Below are 27,218 nucleotides of genomic sequence, written 5' to 3'. Positions count from 1 at the left end.
GAAACTTGTGAATCTTCTTGTATGTTTTAATAAACATTGCTTGGCATTTGTTCTCGAATGTGAAGGTTGTAGATTGTTTTAAAATGAAGTAAAGAAAAAATCCCCCCCCCCCCCATAATAGGGATAAGGATAATGGGTTAATAAGGATAATAAGTATACTTTATACAAGTGATAAGTCCCACATCTATTCCTCATTCATCAATACAACCTAAAGAGACAAAGATAATAGTTTGAAATGGAGCGTAATAACTTAATAATTGTTTGTGTGTTACTTGGCAACGGTAGACGTGGGCTGCATATCCACCATTTGGACCCTCCGTACTATTCTTCTTTGTGCATCACAGGTGTTTGCATCTCTTACTGCATTATTTTTCAGTTCCAGTTTATAGCCGTTCTTTATTAACGAAATGGTTTTTATTGTTAAATATTCATATAAAATCCATTTTTTAACATTGGCATCAGCATTGTGAAAGTGTCATACCAAATAATTGGAGTTTTGTTTACATTTTTAGTAATTTTCATATAATTTGAATATTTTTAAGTCTTGCACCCTTAAGGGGCCATAATTTTCAAATGTGCAATAAATGAAAACTAGTTCGATTTCAACCTTTTTTAACGTAGTGTATGAAAAGGGCTTCATCTGGTCAGTCTCGGCATTGGAGCATAAATAGGGAGTAAAAAAAATTGTCAAATTTTTCAAAATGTTAAAAAATTATCAAACAAAAGTGTCAACTGAAATGTCTGACTCGGCTATCACAACAACAAATAATAGTTTTATCCCATTTTTTTTTTTATTGGACGATTTGCATGAAACTTGTACACCTGACTGCAAGTAAGCCTATCTGTAAGGGTGCCAATTTTGGAGGAAATTGGTTGTCACTCGGCCACAGATGGCAGCACCTTAGACTTCATTTTTATTTTTTAATTTCTTTTAAAGTGACATAAACGTAACATTCATTTTTTTATTAAATTTACATGAAACTTACCTTGTATGTAGTGTTTCTCTACAATCTGTAAGAAGCATATTTTCCTTAGTTCATTTATTGATTTTATAAATAGTAATCAACATGATGCATTTGCATAATTTTTGGGGGAACTTTTACTATTTGTATTAGTAAAACTAAACATATTTTGGAAAATCCAGTCATACAGATTCTTTATTATATGCTAATGTAATGTCATAGAAATGATTTCATTTGAAACTTGTGGTTGTAGAGGCTTATTGAACATGTCAAATTTGTTGAAAACGGCCAACAAAATTCTGCCTTTCTATTTAGGGTGTGATACTGGAACTGGGAACATTTGGAGCCCTTTTAATATACAACTAGTCAAAGTTTGGTTGACATTGAAAACTAATAATAAACTAAATTATGCCCCCTTAATTAAGAATGACGACACTAGGAACATGGCTAGTCAACCATGTTCAAGGTTAAGAGTATTGTGTGAATGAAACATTGGGTATGGTACAATAGTATACAATCAAAGATGCATTAGTGGTATCTTAAAGAGACTATGGCTGCACTGCCATTGCTTCTGTTCCTATGACCCTTCCTCGTGATGCTATGCCTCATAATGGGTTGTACTACGGCCATTTGTCCACTTCGCCATTTGATTTGTCCCCACCGAGAGCTTGTATGTTGACACTAGCATACTTTCTCCAGGATTGATAGTTCCTTTGCTACCTTGTGGTTCTACTTGTGCTGTGGTTTGATGCTTCAGGAAGGCCCTGGTCCCTTGCTACCTACCTTTTCCTGCAAGTATGGTCTGTTTGCAGAATCCTTGTGGTTCACATTTGCAATACCCCCATTCCCCATTAATGGTTGTCTCACTAGTGAAAAAATTGACCCACTTAAAGGGTTTTACACACTTCTGTTATAAAATGAGTTTTCCCATAACATTTGATTTACTTGCTACATTGCTATCTTTTTTCTCCTGATCAAACCTATGTAATACTTGCCTCCAGGGATCAGGATCTTCATGGCAGAAATTTTGTATGTTCAGTCAGGTGCCTTGCCTCCCCCCCCCCCCCCTTTTTTTTTTTCTCTCTCCTCTTCTTGCTGTTCCTTTGTCACAGGTACTATGGGTGTTCCCCTAATGGCTTCTTGTCTTTTAACTGTTTGCAGCCAGTAATCTAAATATTGGCTCTTAATCTCCAGCAGACTTGACTTGTATTGCATTTTACTGGGTGCCCATCTATATTAGTTGCCTCATGAACTTGCAGATGATGCCACTAAGGAAGGCATTCATACTTGTTAAATTTCCTGGAAAGTTGTATGCATGTGTGGTCATTGTGACCATTGGTGGTCTGACATTAAGTTACAGTGCACTCTTGATGAGGTCTCCTTAACCATTCTTCTTGTGTAATAGATTATGGGAATACACAAAATGGTTTGGACCTGAAAGATAAAATGCCCTGCTCTGTATTGGACAACTGTGCAGCAGGTTGCCAACAGCTGGACTTGGTCACAGGTGTGGCTGGTGGCTGAGTATAATATGGCAGCTGCTGGTTATACGCTGGTTTGAGCGAGAAAGTGGTGGCTTCCTCTTGCACTAAAGGCACTTTATACTTAGTCTGTGGTGGCCCTTCTGGTTTACAGTTTGCTGAACACTTTCTCAACTATACAGATTAATTATAGAACATGATCAGTGGTACTGTCCTGTAGTTTCTAATGTACCTTGATATATTCTAGGTTTTGGTATAGTATTGATACTTTGTGCATCTGTTGCAATCGGTGCACATCAGAGGTAAATTTCCCTACTTCAGTGCACTTGCATATGCTGTGATGTTCCACTTGAAGTTGACTAGGAAATGGAGACCATTCTTTGAGAAATGCATTCAGCTTCCTGATTAACTTGTCAGAACAAGAACTACTTGTATCTTGTCCTAAATCTTTTTAAAATTAATCTTATTTTGCCCACCTTGTTCACATACAATGTTTGGCTGCATATACAGGTTTATTTTATTACACCTCCTTTTTCCCTGCCTGAATTTGGCATACTTTTTAACAAATTTGGTGGGCTAACATTCTGTAAACCATAAGAATATTTAAATTGCTAACAGCAACAAATGTAGGACAGTTTTCAATACTGGGTCTAAATAAATCCTCCTCCTTGTCATGTTTGTCTTGGCTGCTGGGAATCTGCAAATATCTGATTCATACTAGTTTTAACCCTCAAACCACTAGGGGCCCAAATGGAATTAACACCCACAGGCGCAACAAAAAAAGAAATAAAAAAAAAAATTCTTTAGTCGTATAGAAGTGTTCATTTTTGTTCCCTGATCACGGAAAAAATAACAAAAATCGTAGGTGGCATATTTTAGCTGCAATAGGGTAGGGAAGTGTGGCAAAAAAGGGGCGTTGGCAGAGCCTTCGCCAGACAAGGTCTACTCCGCCAGAGCTGTCAGACGGCAGTTGCCACAAATATATTACCTAATTATTTCAATGTCTGATTTTTTCTTAGTTTTTTGCAGTAGTATTGTTCCATACAGTGAACTGTGGTATATTTATATAATGTGTGAAACATCGCTGTACTCAAAATTACGGTGTGCATATTAGTTATTCAATTATGTTCATAAAACAATAAACAAATAGTTTTGCTGTTACAATATATACACAGGTTGTATATAAGTATCTGCATGTTTTCTTCACCATAACGAACTACTAAGTTGGTCTTGAGTCAAAAAGCAACGAGGAGTGACTGCCACATACCAGCCAGCCACTCACTGCCACTCCCTTCCTAAACACCTCACTCACCCTCATTCTCCTCCCACAATACTGTTTTTGCATTTATTCACTATACACAGATGTTATATATACGTATTTACATGTTTTGTTCACCATAACTGTACATCTAAGCTTGTATGGTGAGTAAAGGCACAAAGTAGCTATTCACAGTCAGCTGGTGACGGCCGCCCTCAAGGCCAGACGCACTAATTTCTCCTCCAACAATATTGTTTGTGGTGTTATTACGCTATATGCACACACTATATAAAAGTATCTACCTGTTTTATTCACCATACCTGTACAAGTAAACTGGTATGGTGCCCAAAGACAATAGTGGCCACCAGTAAACATGACAAGTCGAGCAGACGACGCATCTCCCTCACCAAAATGGCGGCACCCAACCTCCTACTCTCGCTGTTTATACCCTCTATACACATGTTATATATAAATATCTACATTTGTGTTCACCATAGCGAACCACTAAGCTGGTATGGTGAGTGCAGTCAATAAAAGGTGGCCACACAGTCGGAAGACGACGCAACAACCCTCATTCCCACAGCCTTACTCCTCCCTCCATGGAGCACAGCGCTATCACCAGAATCCTGCTATTATCAGAGTCCTGGTCAGTTTTATCACCGTCAGGGGTCTTCTATAATATCATCGCTGAATAATAGCAGTACAGTATCATATATATTATGGCATTTGTAGGCGATGTTGTGGTCAAAAGCTGAACAGCGGTGCTGTGAGCTCGTGTTGTGTGCGTCAGCCTTAGTGGCTTGCTCATTACTGACGCTCTAACACCCAAGAATGTTGGCCTGGATTTTTTTTCTAGGGGGCATCTGGCAACTATTGGTCATGGCTGAACTACAGCTGCCCCTATCCCAGGCGGGGCGTTTAAATTATAGCGCTAGACACGAAAGCGCATATAAATGATGTGCGCGGTTTCAGTTTTGTCACCGATATATGTGATATGTGCCCTTTAAGGGTTAATCTAATCTGAAAAATAATTGGCCTTAATTAGCCTATTGGTCTAGCAAGGTAATTTGGTGCATCATCAAAGGCTTAGAATGCCATGTGTGTTAAATATTAGTGCTAAAGGTGTCAAGTTCTGTATTGATCAGGTTTTCTCTTCCAGACAAGAAAAGGACAATCCTGAAATGACCAAGAAGGTAGCACAAGTGTTCTTGACACTTGGAGAAGTTGGCCTAGAAAGTGAAAACTATGCTCAAGGTATTGAAGACTTCAAACAGTGCCTAGAGATCCAAGTAAGCAGTGTACAGTGTTTAAAGTAGATTATATAAAATGCTGAATTACTCCAGTAAACCTTGTCAATTAAAATATTAGCCATAATGGCTTTCAGCTATGAAAATTACTGTATTGCCTGGTTAGGTGAATTGGCGAGTCATAGAGCTGACAAACCCTTTTGGCAGTTTATAGTACTATTATTTTCTCAAAATAAGTACCTTAGGTTTTTAGTGTAGCTGGCAGTGATTTGTAAAAGATGGTGGGTAGTTAATGTAGTGGCAAGGTAAGACATGCCTTGTCAGTATGTTTTCAGGTATAGTAGTCAGTAACTAAGCACCACCACCACTGCTGCAACTAAATATGCATGAACAATTTAGGTTTCTTGAATTGTGCATGTATGTAATTGTTGGTGACTTCAGTATGGCATTCTAGTTCTCCTAATGTTGTTTAGGATTGCATTAGGTTGTTACCTTTTCTAATTTGTCTTTAGTCATTGAGTGTCAATGGTGTGAATTAGGCTTGCATGATGTCTATTTGAAGGTGGTAGTATTATGTTCTTATAAGCATGACTTGTAAAGGCATGCATTGTGTGTCCTGATTGTGCCACATGTTTGTCTAACCAAATAGGACAGACTGTGTACAAAGTGTCACTTGTCAGTGGTGCTGTTGAAATCACTAAAACCAGAGAATCACTTGTGTTCCTGGAAATGTGTTGATGCTAAAATGATATAATTATGACGAACGAGTCCTGTCTGATGTACAACTTGACTGAACCTGTGCCGCTTCTTGAGTATTGTTTGGAAGGTACACAATCCTTGAACATTGACATGTTAATATGGCAGTATTGTTCATGGCAGTCTGTACTGTCTCTCTAGTGCCTCATTTTCCAGTTTGTTGCATTTCTTAGCAGTCATTCTACTTGGTAGCATGGAATAAATGAAAAATATTCATTGAGCTAGATTACTGACAAGCACAGTGATATAGATGGGGGGAAGTGGAAACGTTCCAGGACCCCAATGGAAATATGTTTACTTTTGGGATATAAGATGCTGTATATTAACCTTCTTATTTATTTTTAAATGAAAGATAGGTGATGCACAAACTGCAAGAGTGTCTTCTAAGTTAGGTCACTGTTGACGTTTGTTGGAGCAATATCTAGATATTCTTGTAGTCTGAGAGAAAATTACTTGCTGGAAGCGCCTAAAAATATGTACAATACACAAAGTAAACATGATTGCAGGATTTGAGTATTTAACCTAAATTGTGATGTATTATCTAGTGAAATGTAACAGTGTAACTTTTTTGTCAATGTTCAATATCTGTTGATCATGTGATTGAAGTGCCATCATGAGCATTCCATGTCGTATCACGGCTCAACCCAACTATCCCAGATTTACATGAAATTTGGTTAGGTGTTAGAGTATGCTAAGTAACATTTGCAAAACTTTATTAGTGATGCATGATATTCGTACTGCAGGGCGGGGGGGGGGGGGCAAGAGTAGGAAAAAAATTTGCTTGAAAGCTCAAATGCATAACTTTGAATTTAGTTTTAAACAAAATATAGTATTGAATTTAAATTTAAAGGTCACATGTGGCTTTTGACCTAGAATACAGACAACCACGTGCTTTGCAAACCCCTGGGGGATAAGACCATCGGTTACCATGTTAGTTCATAAATGTGGAATGTAAATCTATGGGAAAAATTACAGGATCATGGCATAAAACCGGCGTTGAATGTAATGAAACGCCATTTTCTGGGCGAAACCCGGTTGCTTCCAGGAGCTATACCTGGCTGATGTGCATGTATTAGACCGCTGAACTAGCAAATAGGACTTTGCAATAAAAAAAAAAATAAACGATCATGTCACCACAGCTGCCAGCCCGCTGTTTGCGGAGAAGGAAAGGGGGGGGGGGTCCCAGACCTCCCATGCCAGCTAGCCAACCCCAGTTCAAAAACTGACTGTAAATAAAAAATGCAGAAAAAAGTTGACTATGGAGCCTCGATCTCGCCCAGGAAATGGCGTTTCATTACATTCATAGTTGTTTTGGAGAGCCCCTGTGGCTCCTCGGAGCTACCTAACCAAAGATAAAGGAAGAGGGACTTGTTCGGGAAGCGGCCGCCACTCGCGCCTCAAATCCGAAGACAACTGGCTGCAACCTGCAACCCAAGGCTACACGTGCCTGAGAAGGGCCAGGAAAATGAACGAGATACAGTGAAGCCAGGACCCTGTATAACCTCCAAAAGCCTTGTGCCTGAATGTTAAACCGGGACACGATTGTCAAAAACAGCAGCCAAAGCCACAAACTTACGAATGTCGTGGGCATGGGGATAGATTGCAGGCTGGCTGGACAGAATAATCTGGACGGCCTGGCAGACCTGCACCCTGGAACAGGGGAAGGGGAAACCGGGTCAAAAAGCGTCCTCTACCACGGCAGCCGTTGTGCGCAAGTAACGGTGAAGAGTTGCATAGAATGGTACAGTATTTGGCATAGAATGGTCCTGAAGCGTTGGAAAAAGCCCGATATGAAATCAAAAACATGTGACGGTGAGACACTGGAAAGGTATAAATAATTATGAGCATACAAAATTAAAATATTTGTTAAAATTCAAGTTATTGCTCTATTATGGGAAGTTTTAAAATTCGCGCCTTTGTATTGCGAACAATTTGATACCAAAATGAAAGACGTAACACGAAAATTGATGTTATCAAACTGAACGAGTGTGCAAATTGGTGCTCGTTCATGGGTCACTTTAGGCTTTGCTGCGGGGAGTCGCACTGGGCTTTTCGACATTATATGCATATACACCTGTAGGGAATTATATTGTGGACACAATGATACCTAAATGAACAACGTAGCAAGAGAATTAAGGCGAGAAAACTGAAACTAGTATACACATTTCGTGCAGGCGAGCACGAGGCGACACTGTTCGCCCTTACACCGGGGGCGTGACTTCTAAGTTGGCGGAGCGAAAGTGTTAACACTCGCTCTTTGGGCACAGATCATGCCCATTTTTTTTTTTTATCTAGTCCTAGCTGTGGACAGGACTCGCGCCCGCTACAAAAATATTTGTATAAAATTCATTTTTTATCCGATCGACCTCGGGATAATTTAAAAATAAGCGCCTTTAGAATGTGCGCAATTTGATACCAAAATGAAAGACGTAACGAAACTGTCTTGAAACACTTGAAAGATTATAAATGTTTTTGGGTCTAAATTTTACATTTTTAAAATTTGTTAAAATTCTAATTATTGTGCTATTATGGGACTAGTTTTAAAATGTGCGCATTTATATTGCGAACAATTTGATACCAAAACGAGCGATGTAACATGAAAATTGATGTTATCAAACTGAACGAGTATGCACATTAGGTTGTGGTGTGCGAATTGGTGCTCGTTCACTGGTAATTTTAGGCTTGCTATGGGAAGTCTTGCCAGGCTTTTGGACATTATATGCATATACATCTGCAGGGAATTTAATTGCGAACACAATGATACCAAATTGAACAATGTAGCACGAGAATTAAGGTGAGAAGACTGAAATGAGTATACACATTTAGGCGTCGCCGCACGCTTTTCCGCACCATTAGCCCCATGTCAATCTGCGGCGCGATAGTGTTAACATGTTGAAACTGTAACATATGAAAAACTGTAGCCCAGTTAGTATGTTACCACAAAGATATGCTGGGAGATGAACACAAGCAGGTCTTGTGCCAACTCTTACCTTGCAGAATTTACATACTAAACTAATATATGTAACCACAGAGCAGCAGCTGTACTGAAACTTGGAACAATTGCAGCCTTTTTCATATACAAGTAGTCAAAAAAAAATTGGTTGACATTGAACAAAGTTTAAAAAACTAAGACCCCCTTAAATAAGTCACTACATCCACTAAGGCCAATGGAAACTGTATGAGGAAAGGATCCTGTTGGGGATGCCATTAATATTATCTCTTCTGTAACCGGGTTCTTTTAAACTGATCCTTCTCAAGTCGAGAGATCCCTACCCTTGGTGGAAATGCAGTATAATGTTTAAGGTAAGATATGAAATTGCACTTTAAAATATTATCTAAAACTACTGCTATATACAACCCTGTGACGAGGTCTTCAGCGTAACTCCCTCACAGGTAGTACTGGTGACGTCTTTAAATGCTCCACTAGCCCACTCGGTAGCAGGGTCATACAGTGAGGTCTTCCAGCGCTCCACTAGCCCTCTGGCTAGTACTCTCAGAGGCGTCCTAAGTTCGACCTGTGTACTGCTTCACTCTTTTGACCTGGTTTTGGAGCAAATTCTATTGGTGGCTGTTCCTGTATATTTATATATAAAAAAATATTTCTACCCCTTTGGAGGCTACAACAATCTGTAATATGTAGTTTTCCTATTAATGTACTGCTGAAGCTTTTATGGTGCAGTGTGTTCGGGTTCACGGTGCCAGGTTTAATTGGACTACTTAGAGGTTTTGTCCTTCATAATTTGACATTTGTTGCAAGTAAAGCATATTTACTTTGCCACACTTTGTGATTGGCTTCATTGCTGTCATTACTGTTTGCTTCTCAATTGGTAGGTAGAACACTGCCTGCAGTATATTTTGGCTGCAATTTACCTCTTGAGGTACCCTCTGCTGGCACTTGTTTTTCTCCCTCTGGACAAGTTAGGTCTGGTGCACCTTGACTCCAGCACAGAATGGGGTGCCAGTTTCCTCTTTAGGGTGATAACTTTCCACCGTTTAACTAGGTTTAGTGGCAAAGGGGCTTTTGTCACTTGTGATAACCTCCAGTGGTGGTATGGTTGGGATAGTCTTGAACGGTTTCTATCCACTGATATTGGAGCGAGTTGTATGTATCGCACTACTCAGACCAGGTGCTAACCCCTGTCAAGTTTTAAATTTTCCTGAAGGGTCCTTGCTGTTTGTGGAGTGCACTCTTGCATAATCCAGTAAAGCAGTCTGGGAAGTGACCATTCAAACGTCAGTTTTAATGCAACAAACAATATGGGCTCCCTTACAAAACAAACATTTTGGCATTGTAACAAGTTAATACACTGAAAATTTTTAAAGTAAATTTAAGTCAACATTTTGTATGCATTGCACTGAAATATCGTAAATGAATCTGTTGGCATTTATTCAGATAATGTAAACTTTTGTCCCTCAAAATTTGCATAACTATTTTAAGAAGGCATACCTTAAATGTAGGCATCAATTGTATAATTTATGAAGTGTAGTTCTACCACAAGTTATTTAACGGATGCCTACATTTTGGTTGCATCTTAAATGTGTAGATTTATGCACATTTTAGTGTGCAGAATTTTTAACACTGGACATAATTAAGAAATACTAATATATAGATTAGATTGTAATAGTTAAATGAGATATTGAAAATGTTCAAATTTTCAGGTTAATTTTGAAAATTGTGGTAATCGGCTAAGATGCTGAAATGTTTTGCTAAGGAGTCCTTATTTGTTACATTAACATTAAATTTGAATGGTAATTTGTCAGATTGCTGTATTGTGGCCTCACCTAGTGATTGTTCCCAGGATTTGATCAACTAAATAATTTACCTGCTCAAGCTATTTTTTTTTTTTAACTGGGTTTTTAAATATTTCTTTAATGTGGGCTAACCTACTGTAATTAAATTTAAACCTTCATTTTTTCTTTCTCAAATTAATATAGTGTAACCTCAATCTGTCCCAACCCAGATGGGCTGGGGTTTAAGAGAACCTTGGTGTTTTACCACTTTGCTTTTAACCCAAGGAAACAATCTCAAAGGGCCATTTGGGATATGCACAGAGTAGCTACTGAAGGTCATCCCAGAAATAAAGCATTGAATGAAGTCATTCTGGTGGCTTGAGCTATCTGTACCTGGCCGCCTTACCCCACGAGTGGCAGTCTGGGGGCGGCACGCGAGACGAGCAGGTAGGTTGAACTCCTCGGTGACCTGATCTGCTTGTGGTGGGCTTGGATGCTAGTGCATGATTTGCCATTGGGCGAACTATAGCTTTTCTAGTTGTTCCTATTAAAGGTAGTCGTGCTTTTCCCATTTTCTGGGAATGTTAATAGTTCAGAAATTGGGCATGGTTTCTGATGGCCTTGAAAGGGCACTTTCTTGTATTAAACAAGATTGCCAGTGTAATTTAAAATGGCCAGGGTAGCTCTATCCACCTCTGCATGTAGGATTGAAAAGTGATATCCTTTGTTTCAAAGTGACGCTCATTAATTTCCCTCTGCTTTGTTAGAGTACACCATTACTCGTAATTTTGACAACTCCATGAGCACAATGCACTGAAAATGGAGTCGTCATTTATCTTCCATGATACACCGTGAGATGGTAAGAATGCTAGAAGTGTGCAGTCATTCTACCAAAGAACTAAAAGGGATGGCTATTGGGAATTGAATCTCATTGAAGCAGTTAGGGAAAAACACGATTATCATGTATAAAATTCTTTTGGATTTGGTATGCAGACTAGGACAATATGTACATACTATTAGACAATGATTAAACAGTATGCAAATGAGGCACATTATTAACATTTTAGTGGAAAGGGGAAGAAACGGAATGCATTGTGGTGGCTGCAGACTAATTTCAAATGTTTGACTCAGTAGGATGAACTTTTACACCAGTAGATTAAAAGTTAGCTCCAGTCAGTCTACTAAATTCCCCAGCTAGCAAAGTTGGTGAAATTGAGTACAGTGCTACCTTGCTTTGGTAAATAGTGTTACGTTGCATACCTGACTTGCCTGCTTAGCCAAATAAGTGTTCATGAAGGAATGTTTGAGGGGCATTTGCTTAGGATTCAAGGCCAGACTGCAGTCCTGTGGGAAGTTGATGGGCCTGGTTCATTTACAACATTTGAGGGACTTGGCACTAGTTCATTCCCTTCCCCGCTCCCCCTTCCCCTCCCCATTCTGTATCCTTAAATACCGGCAACAAGGGTGAAAAATGAAATTGGTGGTATTGGTCAGGGGCATGAAGGAGCAAGTAATTGTCATGAATTTGGCAAGGAAAGCTTTACAGGCAGGCTCTTATATCTTGGAGCAATGTCAGCACTTGTAAGAATTGCTTCTTGGGAATAATTAGAGGTTGCTACAAGCTTTTGACATGTGCCATGTAGATTATTTGGGTTCATAAAAACTGAATTGAGGACAATATTGTAGCAATTTTTTTCTAAATGGTTTGTTCATGGTTAAAATAATTTGTTGCATGTGATTCCTTTTAAGCTTACCTTCTGCAAAGAATATTAATTGGTTTCTTTGCAGTTGAGGGAAATGTTAACACTTTCGAGCGCTCACGGCGCTCGAGAGCGTTACCAATTTTTCTTGAGGCCACGTAACAGACTCGCTCACAAGCCACAAATATTTCTATAAAATCCATTTTTTATCCAATGACTTTGGGGATAGTTTAAGAAATGTGCGCCATGAAATTTCCGTCTTCCCTAATAGCTACATGGCCTATTTGGGAGAACAGCATGGTATTGCATCACGTGGCAAGACCAGTGTATTGTTGACACGACGAGTGTAATAGACGTAGTTTTTTATTTGGTGCCGGTCTAACGCATCCTTGTGACATTTTATACTTAGGTTTTTCTAGAAGATTCTATTGCGAACACATGCTACAGAAATAAAATGCGTACATCAAAAATTAAGGTCAGAACAGTGAAAAGAGTATACACTTTTTAATAGGGGGTTTCACCAATGTGCCATAAAGTGCAGTAACGGGTAACACTTCGGCCACTTCCCACACTCTTGCGGGTGGGCCGCGATCACAATTCTACATTTATGTGCATATGTACTCGTAGAGAATTTTATTGCGATCTCTGTGATACCAAATTTAACGCTGTAGGACAAGTGTGGAGTTGACAACACTGAAAAGGTGTAGAAACATTTTGTCGGTGTTTGACGCTCATGGCTAGTGATTGACTTAGTTCTTTATTTGGTGCTGGTATAACTCATGCTTTGGTGATATTTTATATGCATGTTCTTCTAGAACATTCCATTGTGAACACACTGCTACAAAAATGAAATCCATACATCGAAAATTAAGGTCAGGACAGTGAAAAAAGTATGCACCTTTTCGGTGTTGCTGCTTGATCGCCCGAAACGCCGCACGCACAAGGGGCAAGTTTTTTTTTCATTCGCCGGGCGCTCGAAAGTGTTAACATATGGAGGTTTGATTACATTTGTTTTTAAATTGTCTTGCTTAATTATATTGATTGTTCAGGATACAAAGTCTCTAATAAGGAGGAGAATAGTTATTGACATCTGTTTTACTTTCTAATGAAAACTTAATTGTTGCTTGATGCATGAGTGCTTACTGAATTCATCCTTATGTTAGCAGTTATTGCTTTAATTTTTAATGGAAGTATTTTGTTTGGAGGGTTCTGTTAAATTTCACCAAAGTGTTGGCATTTTGAACTTGTGAGGAACTGTTGGTGCAGTCGTCATGACTGTGGTGGTGCTTTAAATAACAGGACAAACTGGCATTGTAGTCGTGTGGTCTTGTCAATATTTGTTAATCTGTCTTTTGCCAAGTGTTCACGCCTTTCTTAATGTGAGAAACTGCATAAACTATACTTTCCTATTCCATATGTTGATTCCCCTCCCCCCTCTCCCTCCACATCCTCTGTTTATTCATTTGAATGTATTTAGCTTTTGTGATGTAGACTTTAAAGGTGTCGGAGATACCTCTACTCATCTTCAGTTGCAGATGTCAGTGGCTGTTTAATTTCTTTTGGATTTTCACCTAATACAATAAGAATTTGAATGTTAGGGGAGGAAAAAAGATTTGGTTCAGTTTAATAAGTGGCCAATGGTTTAGTTTCAGCATTGATGATTCACTTGAAAATCTTCTATGGTTGTAAGCCAAGTGCCAATCTTTGTGGGCACCATCCCCTCCCGGAGCGCTCTCATTGCTACTGCACCCCACCTCCTTCCCCACCTACTCCTGGCCTGCCCACCACTTGCCTAGAACCCTATATTTCCTGCCTGGAGCAAGTCTCATTTTATTGCATTTTTAACTAATCTGGTACATTAAATGTTTTTCAGGAAAAAAATCTAGAAAAGGACGATAGATGCTTAGCAGAGACGCACTACCATCTTGGCGTGGCCTTTTCATTCTCTGATGATTTTGACAAGGCTGTAGAACACTTTCAGGCAGCGGTAAATGTGATAGAATTGAGGATCAGCAATCTTAACAAACGGATGAAAGAGAAAGAGACTTGGACAGAAGAGCAAAAAAAGAAAGATGGTGAGCTAATGTCCTGAGGTTTTAATGACTTTCAACTTGGTCACAATTAAATGGTTTGTAAAGATCTGATCAATACAGTAATAACGGGATAAATTTCATATTGACATTTCATTAGCAATGTCCACACATGGTATGTTCAACATTTATTTCATGTTTTTTTGTAATTATACTCCAGTGCCATTAATACCATTTATCAGCCTTGATCATAGCTCTTATTCCCAGCCTAAGCAACATATTAGCTACTAAGACCAGGTCTGAAGTACAGTACTGAACTAAGAATTGTGTAAAAGCCAATTCTTGCATTTTTTGTGGTTAGCATATCATAATGACTTGAACACGATTGCAGTAGTTTATATCAGTGTTTGTGGGTGTGAAGAAAATGTTATGTAGACCAGTAATAGTTGAAAATGTATTTTCCTTCAAGCTGAAGTGAGACCAGATCCTTTCTACACTGAACAAGGCGAGATTGATGAACTAGAGAAGCTGCTGCCAGAAATAAGGGAGAAGATCGTTGACATGGAAGAAATGAAGAAAGACACAAAGGAAAAAATGCAGAAAGCTGCTAAGGTTGGTAAATTACATAAGCTTAAATTGCTTTAGGGATTATCAGGTATATTAGAAGAGGGATCTAAAGCAAGATAGGAAAGTATCGCTTACTGGGAGTGAACACGTAAGAGGGGCTAGATTTGGTTTCACTTCTTTCATTGAAGTTTTATAACATTCTGTAGTTTTCTACATGGTTGGCCCTACATGGTCAAGAATACAGTAGATTAGTGCAAATTATGTTCTCCATTTGCTTAGTAATGGTTGCAAAATTGCAACTGGTTTCCTGTAGAGTAGATAGTGCCAAATAGTTGTAATAGCTCGTTGCTATCTCCTGACGATTCCCACCCTCCCCCATCTTACTATGGGCACTCGGCATCATCACCTGAGTTCACTCAAATGTGCATAATTCCTTCCCAATATTGTATATTCCAGGATTTGTTTTGTCCTGCTAAGTAGACAAAATATGTCATGTTAACTACACATCCTGATTTATTCATCAATAAAGGCCTAATTGTGGATACCTTTGTCACACTTCCCCCCCCCCCCAGTACTGATGTCATTGCAGCTCCTCAGGAACTGCTAACTGCTTGGTTCATTATCATGTGAGATCCCTGTTTGACTCAAAAAACAAAAACAAAAAAAAAACAAAAAAAAAAAAACACCTGTTAAATGGCAGCATTGGAACAGTTATTCTCTTGCACCATGTTGTGACTGGTGGTAGGGAGCTTAAACTGCCACGAAGATGTTAAATATATCCTTGAGGCCCAAGGCTATTCTGTCTTCCAGATTAACATGCACACTTGACCCTCTTTGATGTCAGCCAGCCTCTGCGTAGCTAAAATTCCTTTTTGGTAGGTCCCTTCCATCTTCCGTAATTCATGCAGGTGCCAGATGTTCTGTTCAGGAGCACACCCCCTCTCCTCGCCACTGCTTCTTTCTTTTTCTCTTTTTTTTTCTTTCTTTTTCTTTTTCTCTCTTTTAAGATGCTGCCCTTGAGGTGCGCTCCCTCCGATTCCCTTACCGCCCATCTCTGATGCCTCCTCCCACTCTGGACACTATCAGTCTGCCTCTGATCCATCCTGCAGCTCCCTTGACTCCGTCGTCCTTGATAGATTTACCTATGCCGCATAGCACTGATTTCACTGGCTGTTCTTATTTTGTATACTGTTCCTTGCCTTTTTCTCCCTTAACTCTGTGTGCTCTTGCAGTCTTTTCAATGGCATGATGTGGTTTTTATGCCAACTACCAATTCAATCTACCAATTTTCCCAAGAGCGCCTAAAGTCACAACCTCGCCATCCGAAGTCTAGCCGAACAGTGAGCCGGTCTGCCTCGGTGCTGCCAATGACGTCCCATAAAGCTCGTCACTGATTGGCAGAACCCCCTCCAGTCATCTCATATGCTTGAGGCTTGTTGCTACATTCCACAAGTTTCTGGATGTCACTTCCCGCCCGGGTGCCATTTTGTTTCGCAGTTGGCCACAATTTACCCCTTTACTGCCAAGCATTACACAGGATTATGGGTTATCTTGCATAATTTGCAAGGTGGGTAAATGAGACTCGAGGCTGGAAAGGACTGTCATTAGATCATAACTATGTACTATGGTCCTTGTCCTTCCTATAAGTACAGTACTACCAAAACAAAAGGATGGGCTACATGTTTTGAATATCCGGGGACCTGGTTGAATATTAAGATGTGAACTTTCTAGGGCACAAATATCAGAGCATCCTAGGGCATAGCTTAGACCATGCTGCTGTTGCTTATTGCAACCAAAGGAGTAAATGGTAATTTTTTTTCCAAATGGGTTTTTTATTTAGAATTGTCAAAACATTGGTAGTTAGCAATGTGCTTGTCTTGCATGGGTTATTTAATGTTGAACTTGTGCTGGCAAAGTGGTCATGTAGTTTTAAGGTAATGTTATATTTTGGGCAATTGTGGTAGTAATTGTGAACAATTATAGCTTTTTGTTCTATTGTACGTTGTCTGAAAGTTGCCTTTATTTAAACTCCTTAACTCTTGCCAACAGTCAACTGATGCTGTGGTAAGTATGCTTTGGCATTTGTCACTTCAACACGAGTATTAGGAGTCCCTAGGAAAAAAAAATTAGTATAATGGAAAGTTTAGTATATCTGACAGGCTGGATAGTACTTCCTTATCATTTGATGGTATGATAGTACAAGAAAGGTCTGTACAGTTGCCCTTGTTATTGCACTTCAGTTAATCATTTTGGCTTCAGGAGAGCAAAGGTAAAGGAATGTCTTTGTGCTTTATTATATTTTTATAAATTATTGAAAGTAGCTGTCCAGTGATCTTACCCATATGAGAAGTGGGAGGTTCTCCCTAGCCTACCCCTTCATTCCTGTCACCCTGTCTAAAAGTGGTCAGTTGACATGTTTGACTTGCTTTGATTCAGTTGAGAAGCGAGACCAAAGAGCCAAAGCTCGACTGCTATAAGCACAACTAGGCAAGTATTTTGTATGCATTCTAGTTTGAAATTGTTCAGGTCTACTTGGTGGTTGGTTGTCATTACCTCGACCTTATTGCAATTGATAGGCCACAGTGTTATGGCCTATCTTAATTCATATAGGTTTACCAAAGGACAGTCTGACTAGGTGAAATTTTTCTGGTACAAAAATTAGAGAATTGCTCTGCATTAAATTAAGATTTGACACAATTCTCGGGCCTAACAAACTATATATTAATCTTGTACCAAAGTCTGACCATGTAGCATAATTGCCAACAAATATTTTGGCTAAAGTTTAAATTGTAAGGCCATAATTTGTAAATTGTTGGTTAAATTCCCCATTTATCTCTAAAACCTGTGAAAGCACTTAGAAGTGGGTGTAAAAATGTCAATTTGGGGAACTAGTGGATCTTAATTTAATTATGACATTCTAGATGTTGGTGGATTTGTCCAAAATTTTAAGTGCATGTAAGACATGAACTCCTATTCATTGATTTGTGAAGTATTTCTGGGCAGAGTTAACACTTTCACGCTCTCGGCGTTCAAAAAAAAAGCATACCCTAGATGCTTTCGGCGCTTTGCGCGCCTACGCGGTAAGACCGAAAAAGTGTACACTCTTTTGACTGTCCTGATAATAATTGAAGGCGCACGTATTTAAATTTGGTATCACTGTGTTCGCAATAAAATTGTCTATAAGAACATATCTATAAATGCCGCCAAACCATAAGGATTATCAACACCAAATAAAAAACTATTCAGATCACTAGCCGAGAGTGCCAAACAGCAACAAAATGTTTCCACTCTCTTAATGGTTGCGAAGCCTACAGTTGTCCTACATCGCTAATTGTGGTATCATTGGAATCGCAATAATTCTCTACACGGACATATGCATATACATATAGATTCAATGTCGTAGCCCACCCAAAACAGTGTGGGAAGTGGCGGAAGTGTTACCCGCGGCGGCATATCGGCGAAACTCGCTTTGAAAAGTGTATATTCAATTCACTGTCCTGACTTTATTTGTTGATGTATGTATTTCATTTTTGTACCAATGTGCTCGCAATAGAATGTTCTATAAGAACATAAGTATTAAAGGTCACATAAGGATGCGTTTGACCGGCAACATATATAAAAACTACGTCGATTACACTCGTCGTGTCAATAATACAATTGTTTTACCACGATGATTCACTGCCACGCCGTTTTCTTTTATAAGCTGTTCGGCTATTAGAGAACGTAAATTTCATGGCAAACATTTGTAAACTATTCCGAAGTTGATCGGATAATAAATGGATTTTATACAAATATTTTTGCTCGTGACTCCCGCGAGGGACACGAGTGCGGTGTGTTTAACAATATTGGTGCCGACGACAGTCTGCTGGAAAGCGCCAAAGTGTTAATTACATGCATGAAAGGTTTACCCCAACAGCTAGTCACATTAGAGATGTTTTTAACATTGTGCATTTCAAGGAAAATAGTGTTAATGGGAGACTTGATTAAAACACAAGTGCTTCATAAAGTTGGATTGGGTTTAGTAGTCACTGCATTCTTGGATAGTGTGATTGAGCAGCTAGTAGAGGCATGGGTCTTTAAGCAAGCACAGGGAGTCAAACTTAAATTTTAGTTCAAATGGGTGGTTGGGATAGAACTGGGAGGATGGAAGTAGTCTAGCCTTGCATGGTGGGAGAAGTTTGGAGTAAGCTTAATAGCAAATCTTAATTATAGGCGGCATTCATGGCTCAAACAATTGGAGGCCGAGCTCCAGCATGGGAAGAATCTGGCTCACAAGGAGGATTTGATGCTCCAAGTTCGAGTTCGTCAAAGTCTGAAGCAAAGTCCATTACACATCTTGTTAGAAAGAAGGTATGTGTTGATTGCACTCGATTCAGTTTGGTTGACATTAGGTTTGAGAATGCCAGGTAAATGTAAGTTTGCATTATTTTGACAGTAATTTATAGTATCAAAACTGCACAAGTACAGTAGTGCATTCTTTTACTTTCACATTATCACGGCTAAATTGGCTTGCCCTATTGTAATAGGTGAAATACTTAAATTTTCATATGAAAACTTAAGATATTAAATTATTTAAAGTAACCACAATTGGTTACAATTTACTTTATAATGTAGAAAATTAGATTTATTTTTTTAAGTTTTAAAGGACAAGGGTAAATGTTTCCTGGCTAGAAAGTGATTCGGTGAACCAATCGCTCTAAAGAGGAAGGATTTGGCATGCAAATGCCAATTTAATATTGAATGTTTAGGTAAAGTGCATCACTGTAAAAGATGTGTGGAATTATGGAGTAAATGTTTAGTCATGACCTGTTAATCCTATTGGATAGTTTGGGTTGCTACTTATTTGGTAATGTCGGAAGCTTAAGCTTGTGTACTCTTCTTCTCAAGCAGAGGAAGTCAGAGGACGAAGCTACAGCGGAGGTGAAGAAAGCCAAAGTTGAGAATGGTGAAACAACAAACAGTAAAACCAAGAGTACAAACGGTCAGTCAGAGAACGTGGACATGGAAGAAAAGGCAAGCATTTTAATGAATAGGATCTGTTCTATGCTCTAGTACTTGAACTGTCATCAAATTCAACTCAAACCTTTTTTATAAGTGAATTTGTTTACACCAGTTAACTTATAATAGGTACCTTCCTATGTATTAAAATGTTAGTGGGTTTTTATTGGGTGTAGGTAACTTGGCATAGACAAAAGTGCATTAGAGGGTATGTGAATTTAAGATAATTGCCGTATGACTATTGGAGGCATTTTGACTGAAACCAGGCATCTTATATGCAGTGGTGTTAAACTTCCTCATAAGGGACTAAACATAAACTCTTAGTAGCATGTGCAGGCTAAAGTTAAATTATAAATATTTTGCAGGAATCCTCCAAAGGTCAGAGTGTGGAAGAATTAAAGAAAAAGGCTGCCGAGGATATGAAGAAAACTACGAAAGACATAACGAAGGAACACTCTAAAGCTACCACTTAAGTTAATTGCTATATCCCCCAACCACTGCCACTTGTGAATCTTTTGTTGATTTTACCATAGGAAGTAAAGTTTTAGCACTTGTGAATGTGTTTTTAGGATTTGCATATTTACATATTTATTAAAAATATTGAAGACTTGCTCCTATTTTTTTCCTTTTCAGTTTCAGGTGAAATAGGTCTTGGCAAAGTGACTTCAAATTCAAAGTGCATAGATTAAATTGCGTTGCTCTAAAATAGTGGAATGCTGAATATTCAGGAAAGTAATTGGAACATATTACAATATTAAACTGTTGCCAACTTGGGTACAATGTAAAGCCTGGCAAAAGAATTGTATTACTCTCAAAGGAAAGCCTCTAGTACAAAATATTTTTGTGGATAATTATTGAATTGAACAGGTGATGAATACTACACAGGCTTTGGGTGAGTAACCATAATATATAGCATAATATGATGTAAAAGGTGGAATTAAAGGGTTATTCTGGATTAACCCGTGGAGGTACATGCCCGTATGGATCTTGTTGAGGTCAACAGACCACCTGCTGGAGATGCTGCCCTTGGTGAGTGGGTGTCCAGGCTTGGGTGAAAGGGAGGTAGTGTTGGCACTAGTGAGTGCACCTGTTAACAAGAGAGAAGGGTGGGGTGCTTGATGCACCCCTTCCTGCACTGACTAGCGCTCACCCTCTTTAGCTGCTTGGAAATTTGCTATTACTTGGCTCGAGACTTTTTGACATTAATATAATACTCTATGGACAGAGTTGACTTCTTACCCAGGCTTGAGGTATGGGAAACCAACCCCCTTCAGAGTTGCCATGTGATGAAAGATTGGGCTCTAGCCTCTGTTAGGCCAAGACCAGGCATTGACTTACGAATGACCCTCCAGTTCCCGTCCACCTGTGGCAGGGATGAGCACCTCGTTACCTGGAGTGGCTCCAGCTGACAAATGTCCATCCAGGCCAGGAGCCATTCTTCCAGGTGTTGTAAGACGACCTGTAAGGTGGTCTACGCTCATTTCCTCTACTCAAAATGGGCTCTCGCTGTATTGCTACTGGCATGCTCTTGTCAGAAACGAGCTTAGTTCTCCTTCCCAGTGGGTAAGGCAACTTCAATCCATCCTTCACTCAACCTCCAACTGTCCCTACATCCCTCATCTCACTGGCAGAGTAAGCTGACCTCTTGATATTACAGTAGCTCCTAGATTACGTTAGCGTCCTTGATCCAGAGCTTGGTGCCATTTGACCACCTTCGCCTCGGAGTTCCTTCACCGCATCTTGCCGGACCCTGTCAGTTGGCCTATGCTCCTTCCCGCTGCACTCGATATAACGTATCACCACCGATACCTACACAAAGCAGGTTGTTACTACTTATGACTTGTACTTTAAGGTTACTTAATGCTGCCACCATCAACGTAAGTAGTTGACAGTGACCGGCGACGGATACCGGTCACAGGAGAGTTAACGCTGTGAGTTAAGGATATTGGGGGGAAGGGGGGTGAGAACACTGCCAGCTTCCACTATGAACAAAAAGTACAAATGGACACACCGGAAAGACTATCAGGATTTTTATATTGAACGTAATTAAATATTACTAAACAGTCTTTCTGGCGTGTCCATTTGTGCCTGTTGTGTATCTTCCCTATCAAGGCAATATAATTATCAACACTTGCGATGTTGGAACATAAGGGACTCGAGATACAGCAGTGATGAAGCTTCCATGTTGTTCGTCAGCCCCCCCCCCCCCGCGATGTCCAACATTACACCCAAGACTCCTATCTGGACCGAGACATAGAACACAACTCCTCTCCCTCCATTAATTGATAAAGATTAAGCCACCCAAGAGGCTTAATCTTGGGCATGCCTGAATAGGCTATTCATGGGCATGAATAGCCCCTAACACACACCCTCTCGTAACGAGCTTTTATACCCGTCTATCACCAATTTTCCGTTGAATGGGCGGATTTGAATCTGGTAACAAGGGATTACCTTTCAACTCTAGAAACTACTTGGAGGTGAGGTTTGTTTGACCTTGCCTCACCTCGCTGTGAATGTCTCGTAGGTCAGGTATTATCCCAAGTTGCTGTGAATGTCTCGTAGGTCAGGTATTATCCCAAGTTTACTAAAGTCACCTCAACTGTTACATCGACTCTGCTGTCTTTGCTAGATTTACTTATGCACCATTGCCTTGATTTCACTTATTACTACTGAGCGTCTACAATGTACAATGTTTTTTTCTCGACTATCTATTCAATGAAATATGCATGGCTTTTGTGCCAATTTCCATGAATTGTTATCTTCAGATCCAGGTTTTCACTTTGTGCTTGTCGATTGTTGGCACTCGTCCTGGTAACTTCTGCGGTTATGCTCATATCTTCCTCTCCATCTTTTGCTGGGACCCCTAACTCTACTGCACTTTTGGTCTGGAACTATATTCTGTTTGTCCCTCTACTTTTTCAGTCCCACATTCCTTCATCTGCCATCCATTTCCTTTATTTCCTTTCCTGGGAGCCGGTCGGCCAAGCGGACAGCACACTGGACTTGTGATCCTGTGGTCCCGGGGTCGATCCCGGGCGCCGGCGAGAAACAATGGGCAGAGTTTCTTTCCACCCTATGCCCCTGTTACCTAGCAGTTAAATAGGTACCTGGGTGTTAGTCAGCTGTCACGGGCTGCTTCCTGGGGGTGGAGGCCTGGTCGAGGACCGGGCCGCGGGGACACTAAAGCCCCGAAATCATCTCAAGATAACCTCAAGATATGGTATATGGTAGTCTGTTCCATTTGACCTCAAATATTCGGCTCTCTTCCTGATCAACACTTAAGACTTCTGGAGGCTGTGCTCTTTTTTAAGTGATTTTAAGTTGGCGTGCCCTCTTGGGCAATGAGCTGACAAATACCTGAGAAAGCCACCTAGAACTTCCGGTATCTTCTGAATTCCACAAAGCAGACTCGTGTTGACACACTCGCCCTTTCCTGTATATATATCTGCTGCTCTTGTATAGACTGAGGCTGTTGTTAGATTCAACTACTCGAAACAAGTTCCAAGTAGCACGGGCCATGCTGAGCCCGTAACTTACCTGGCACAGGAGCGGGATAAGTAGCGCGGACTGTACCTCATCACAATATACAAGTGTGTTTTCTGTAGGCAGTTTTCTAATTATACAATCTAATTATACATACGTTGCCCTCAGCTCTCCTATTTCATACATACTTTTTTCTTATGCAAGGGAGTAATTACTACATCTACATTACAATCCTCCCATGGTGGTGTGAATTTTCTCTTGGGCACAGCAATACACTCTGTAATAGCATCATACTTTTTTAACATTAGAACATAAGTTATTCATATACTCTTCATCATACACTGTTCACTACTTCCCACCTTTTGAACCAAGATACGAGCTGGATGGTGTTGAGATTGCGAAAGGGATCTGGGAGTTATGATTAGTAAGAATTTAAATCCAAAAGATCAATGCATGAATGTTCGTAATAATTCAAATAGGACACTGGGATTTATTAATCGAAGCGTTAGTAACAAGACGCCTGGTGTTCTGGGATAATGTCACCTGCTGTGAGACCACCATCCACAGCTGGACCCCACAGTCAACTGGAAGTGGGGGATAAGGAACTGGATCAAAATGAGACAGATCGCAACCTCAGCCTCCCTACCACCTCGCCCTTGGGTTGCTCCACTGTTCAAGCAGTGGTTGCCCTTCGTGACCGGTTGCAGGAACACCGGCAGCAGTCACAGCAGCAAACGGAGCGGCTGCAAGAGCAACTCCAACATGAGAAAAAAATCCACCAGCGATATTTCGATGGTCACGTGTATGAGGGGACTTGTAAGCAATGACTCCCAACCCTCCCCGTCCACCCATGAACCCTTTAAACATGTGTTCGCTTGCCTATCAGGGGAAACTTCTAGTGATCTTGAAATCTTGTGTAGTGGAGCCCTTCCACGCAGGTTAACTGCCAAAGTTGTGTTAAAGTATGTTCAAAACGACTCTATAGCTGGAAATGAGAGAGAAATTGTACTAGACCATTGGATGCAAATGTGTGACATTGGTAATAAACTAAGAAATGTTCCTGGACTTGTATCGTAGTGCAATAGATAATATGTATCTAGATAATATATATTAAGTGAACTAATAATATCAATATATAATGCTGACTTTAAATGCACAATTAAGTTATCCGTCCTAAGCTGGAACATTGCATCCCTCAATAAAAGTTCTCAGATTTACATCACAAAGTAACAACTGAACACATCGATATTGTATGTCTCCAGGAGTGCAGAGTTCCCGCAAGATCCTCACCCCCGAAATTGCCCTCATTTGTTTCTTACAACCTCAGATCCAGTAACTCTTGCATTCTATACATCAAACAATCCCTAACCCATCAACTTCTGCCAGAAAAACAAACTGCCGGTCAACAGTATCATGGAGCAACCTATGATCTATGTGGGCAACTCTGTTCTCAATGTATTTAATCTATATGCTCCAGCAGGAAAGTTAAATTATATTGATCTTCCAGCCTGCGCTCAAGCAGAGCCCACTATCGTTCTTGGTGACTACAATGCTAGACACAAGGACATTGGTGGCTCTCGCTTCAGTAACGGTAACGGGAATCGACTGCTGTCGCTACTAAATAGTCACCAAGATGTGCAGATCGTGGGTGACCTTGAACCCACGCATATTTGTGGAGGCATTCTAGACCTCTGTGTTGGTTTCAACGTCTCTCACGTCTGGTGCACATCATCTATTGTAACAGATATGTTGTCGGATCATCACCCTAGAATGACTACTCTAGTTTTAGCTTAGTTCATTTATTATACACCCCATACCCATATTGTGGGAGGTAGTGAAAAGGGTTAGAGGCACTACTCTGTTATCGGAAATACCATCCTGCCCGGTGGGTCTTTCAGACGCAAACGGCTCAGTGTTCCTCCTGCTCGACGTGAAGACTTTGTTGCTCATGTGTCAGAGTGGTACAGCACTTATGATCCCTCCACAGTCCAGACATTTAACGACGGTCTAGTACAGAGCATTCAGATGTTTGCTGACCCTTTAGGTCGGCCCCCTGCACCATCCAATAGTCGGAACGATATGAAAGGTAATAAACGCCATGCCTATTACAATGACCCGAAACTGCGTACTTTGAAACGCACTGCCAGACGAGTTGGGCTTGCATATAGGAAAACACGTACGCCGGCAATGCTCAAGCTCTTTCAGAAAGCCCTAGCCAAGGCGAGGGAGCGCATGACAGAGCTCAGGCAAGATAACTGGGAAACTTTTGTTAACAGTCTCAACTCTCTCACACCCCTCAGCCAGGCATGGAAGGATATTAAAAGAATTAAAGGCGATAAGATCGGCCAAGTAGCACACCCTCACCCTCTACACAGAGCAAACGAGTTAGTCGATGCTTGGGCAACCACCTCTAGCTTCAATAATCTTCCCCCAGACATACAGTTCAGATTAAATGCTGGTTACGGAGATCGAGAAAGGCTCGTTGACTTCATGCTCCACAAGGAAGATGAATGCAACGTGCCATTTACTGAGTTTGAATTACTCGCGGCCCTAAACAAAGGCAAAGCCACATCCCCCGGTGAAGATGGTATCACTTATGACACATTGCGTCTGCTCCCTTTAGTACCAGGGAATCCCCTGCTTGAGCTGTATAATATGAGCTATGTTACTGGGGAGCTTCCTATCTCTTGGACCAACAGTATAATCATTCCAATTCCCAAGCCAAATCAAGAGAATGCTTTCCGCCCAATTTCCCTTACTAGCTGCATTTGCAAAACATTCGAGAGAATGGTCCTAAACCGTCTCCTCCATAGAATAAGAACCATGCTATCCCCCCCAGATATATGGCTTCATGCATGGAAGGAATGTGCATCATTGCATCACCACCTTTCTTACCCTGCACACTGAAAAGTCATATACCACCTTCCTAGATCTTAAGTTTGCCTTTGATATTGCAAATAGACATGTTATCTTGAGTGAGCTTGCAAGAATGAATATTGGTGGTCGACTTCTTTGTTGGATCAGGGGTTACTTATCCAACAGGAAGTCATCTGTATTTTTCCAGGGGCATAGGAGTGTAACAAGAGACTTTGAACTAGGTACCCCGCAGGGTGGTGTCCTCAGTCCTACCTTATTTAATATCTTAATAAACACGCTGTTAAACTCTATACCGAGCAAACCCAACGTCCACATCATTAGCTATGCTGATGATATAATGATACACACCACTGGGTATGCTAACACGCAGAACACTCTTAACTCTGTATTAGACTCATGTCAGGACCTACGTTTAATTATCTCAGCAGAGAAAACAAAGATACTAAATCGGCGCCCACCCAGGCAGGGAGGAGCTGTTCGCAAGATGCAACTGTCTGATGGCTCCCAGCTTGACTATGTAAACAGATTCAAATACCTTGGCCTTGAGGTGCCACTGTATGGTCCTGTTGTATTCAGACTCTGTCGTCAGTATAAAGAGAGGCTCCGAGCTCTCAAGGCTGTTGCAGGTTATCACTCAGGCTATGGTGCCAATGTCAGAATTGTCAAAATGATGTACCTTGCATACATCAGATCTTTAGTGGATTATGCTGCACCTCTGCTTGTTTTGATGCCTGAAAGAAAGCTTGGAGGGCTTGAAAAATTGCAGAACGAAGCCTTGAGGATAATCCTTGGGTGCCCTCGTACCACAAAGATACTTAATATGAGAAAGGAACTTAATATTCTGAGCGTTGTTGATCGTGTTACTCAATTAACTGTCAAATTGGTATAAAAATGCTTAGGCTAACTCATACTAATCTTTGCACAGAAGCCCTCCAGAATTTCTTTATTGAAGATCAGCATTGTTCCAAATGGATAACAAAAACTGGAACTCAACTCAGAATGTATGGGGTTCATGATTTGTACCAAGAGAAACAACAACGGCACTTTCCTGCACCGTGGGAGGTTACACCCTTTCCAGTTTTAATCCCTCCCTTTCCACCCAAGAAGCAAATTAGAGATCAGCCCAAG

The 27,218-nt window shown here is 40.4% G+C and overlaps 1 protein-coding gene across 5 annotated transcripts in view; it reads left to right on the top strand.

Annotated features, from left to right (window-relative positions):
- LOC123769724 (histone-binding protein N1/N2) overlaps nucleotides 1-20,337 on the top strand; it is a 46,109-nt gene extending 25,772 nt beyond the window's left edge. For 2 of the 5 annotated variants that reach the window (XM_045760941.2, XM_045760938.2), the window contains 6 exons: nucleotides 4,861-4,990; nucleotides 14,009-14,210; nucleotides 14,635-14,777; nucleotides 18,945-19,082; nucleotides 19,620-19,745; nucleotides 20,096-20,337. In XM_045760941.2, the coding sequence (XP_045616897.1) occupies nucleotides 4,861-4,990; nucleotides 14,009-14,210; nucleotides 14,635-14,777; nucleotides 18,945-19,082; nucleotides 19,620-19,745; nucleotides 20,096-20,203 (847 nt within the window). In that variant the 3' untranslated portion in view covers nucleotides 20,204-20,337. Of the gene's footprint in view, nucleotides 1-4,860; nucleotides 4,991-14,008; nucleotides 14,211-14,634; nucleotides 14,778-16,781; nucleotides 16,854-18,944; nucleotides 19,083-19,619; nucleotides 19,746-20,095 lie in introns of those variants that run through there. The other 3 variants (XM_045760939.2, XM_069301494.1, XM_045760940.2) reach the window with 3 other exon arrangements.
- The last annotated feature ends 6,881 nt before the right edge of the window (nucleotides 20,338-27,218 follow it).

This window comes from Procambarus clarkii, chromosome 45, assembly GCF_040958095.1.
Source record: "Procambarus clarkii isolate CNS0578487 chromosome 45, FALCON_Pclarkii_2.0, whole genome shotgun sequence".
In the NCBI taxonomy this organism is placed as follows: Eukaryota; Metazoa; Arthropoda; class Malacostraca; order Decapoda; family Cambaridae; genus Procambarus; species Procambarus clarkii.
Note: the sequence above shows the minus strand (reverse complement) of the source record. Positions and strands in the feature narration are given on the sequence as shown.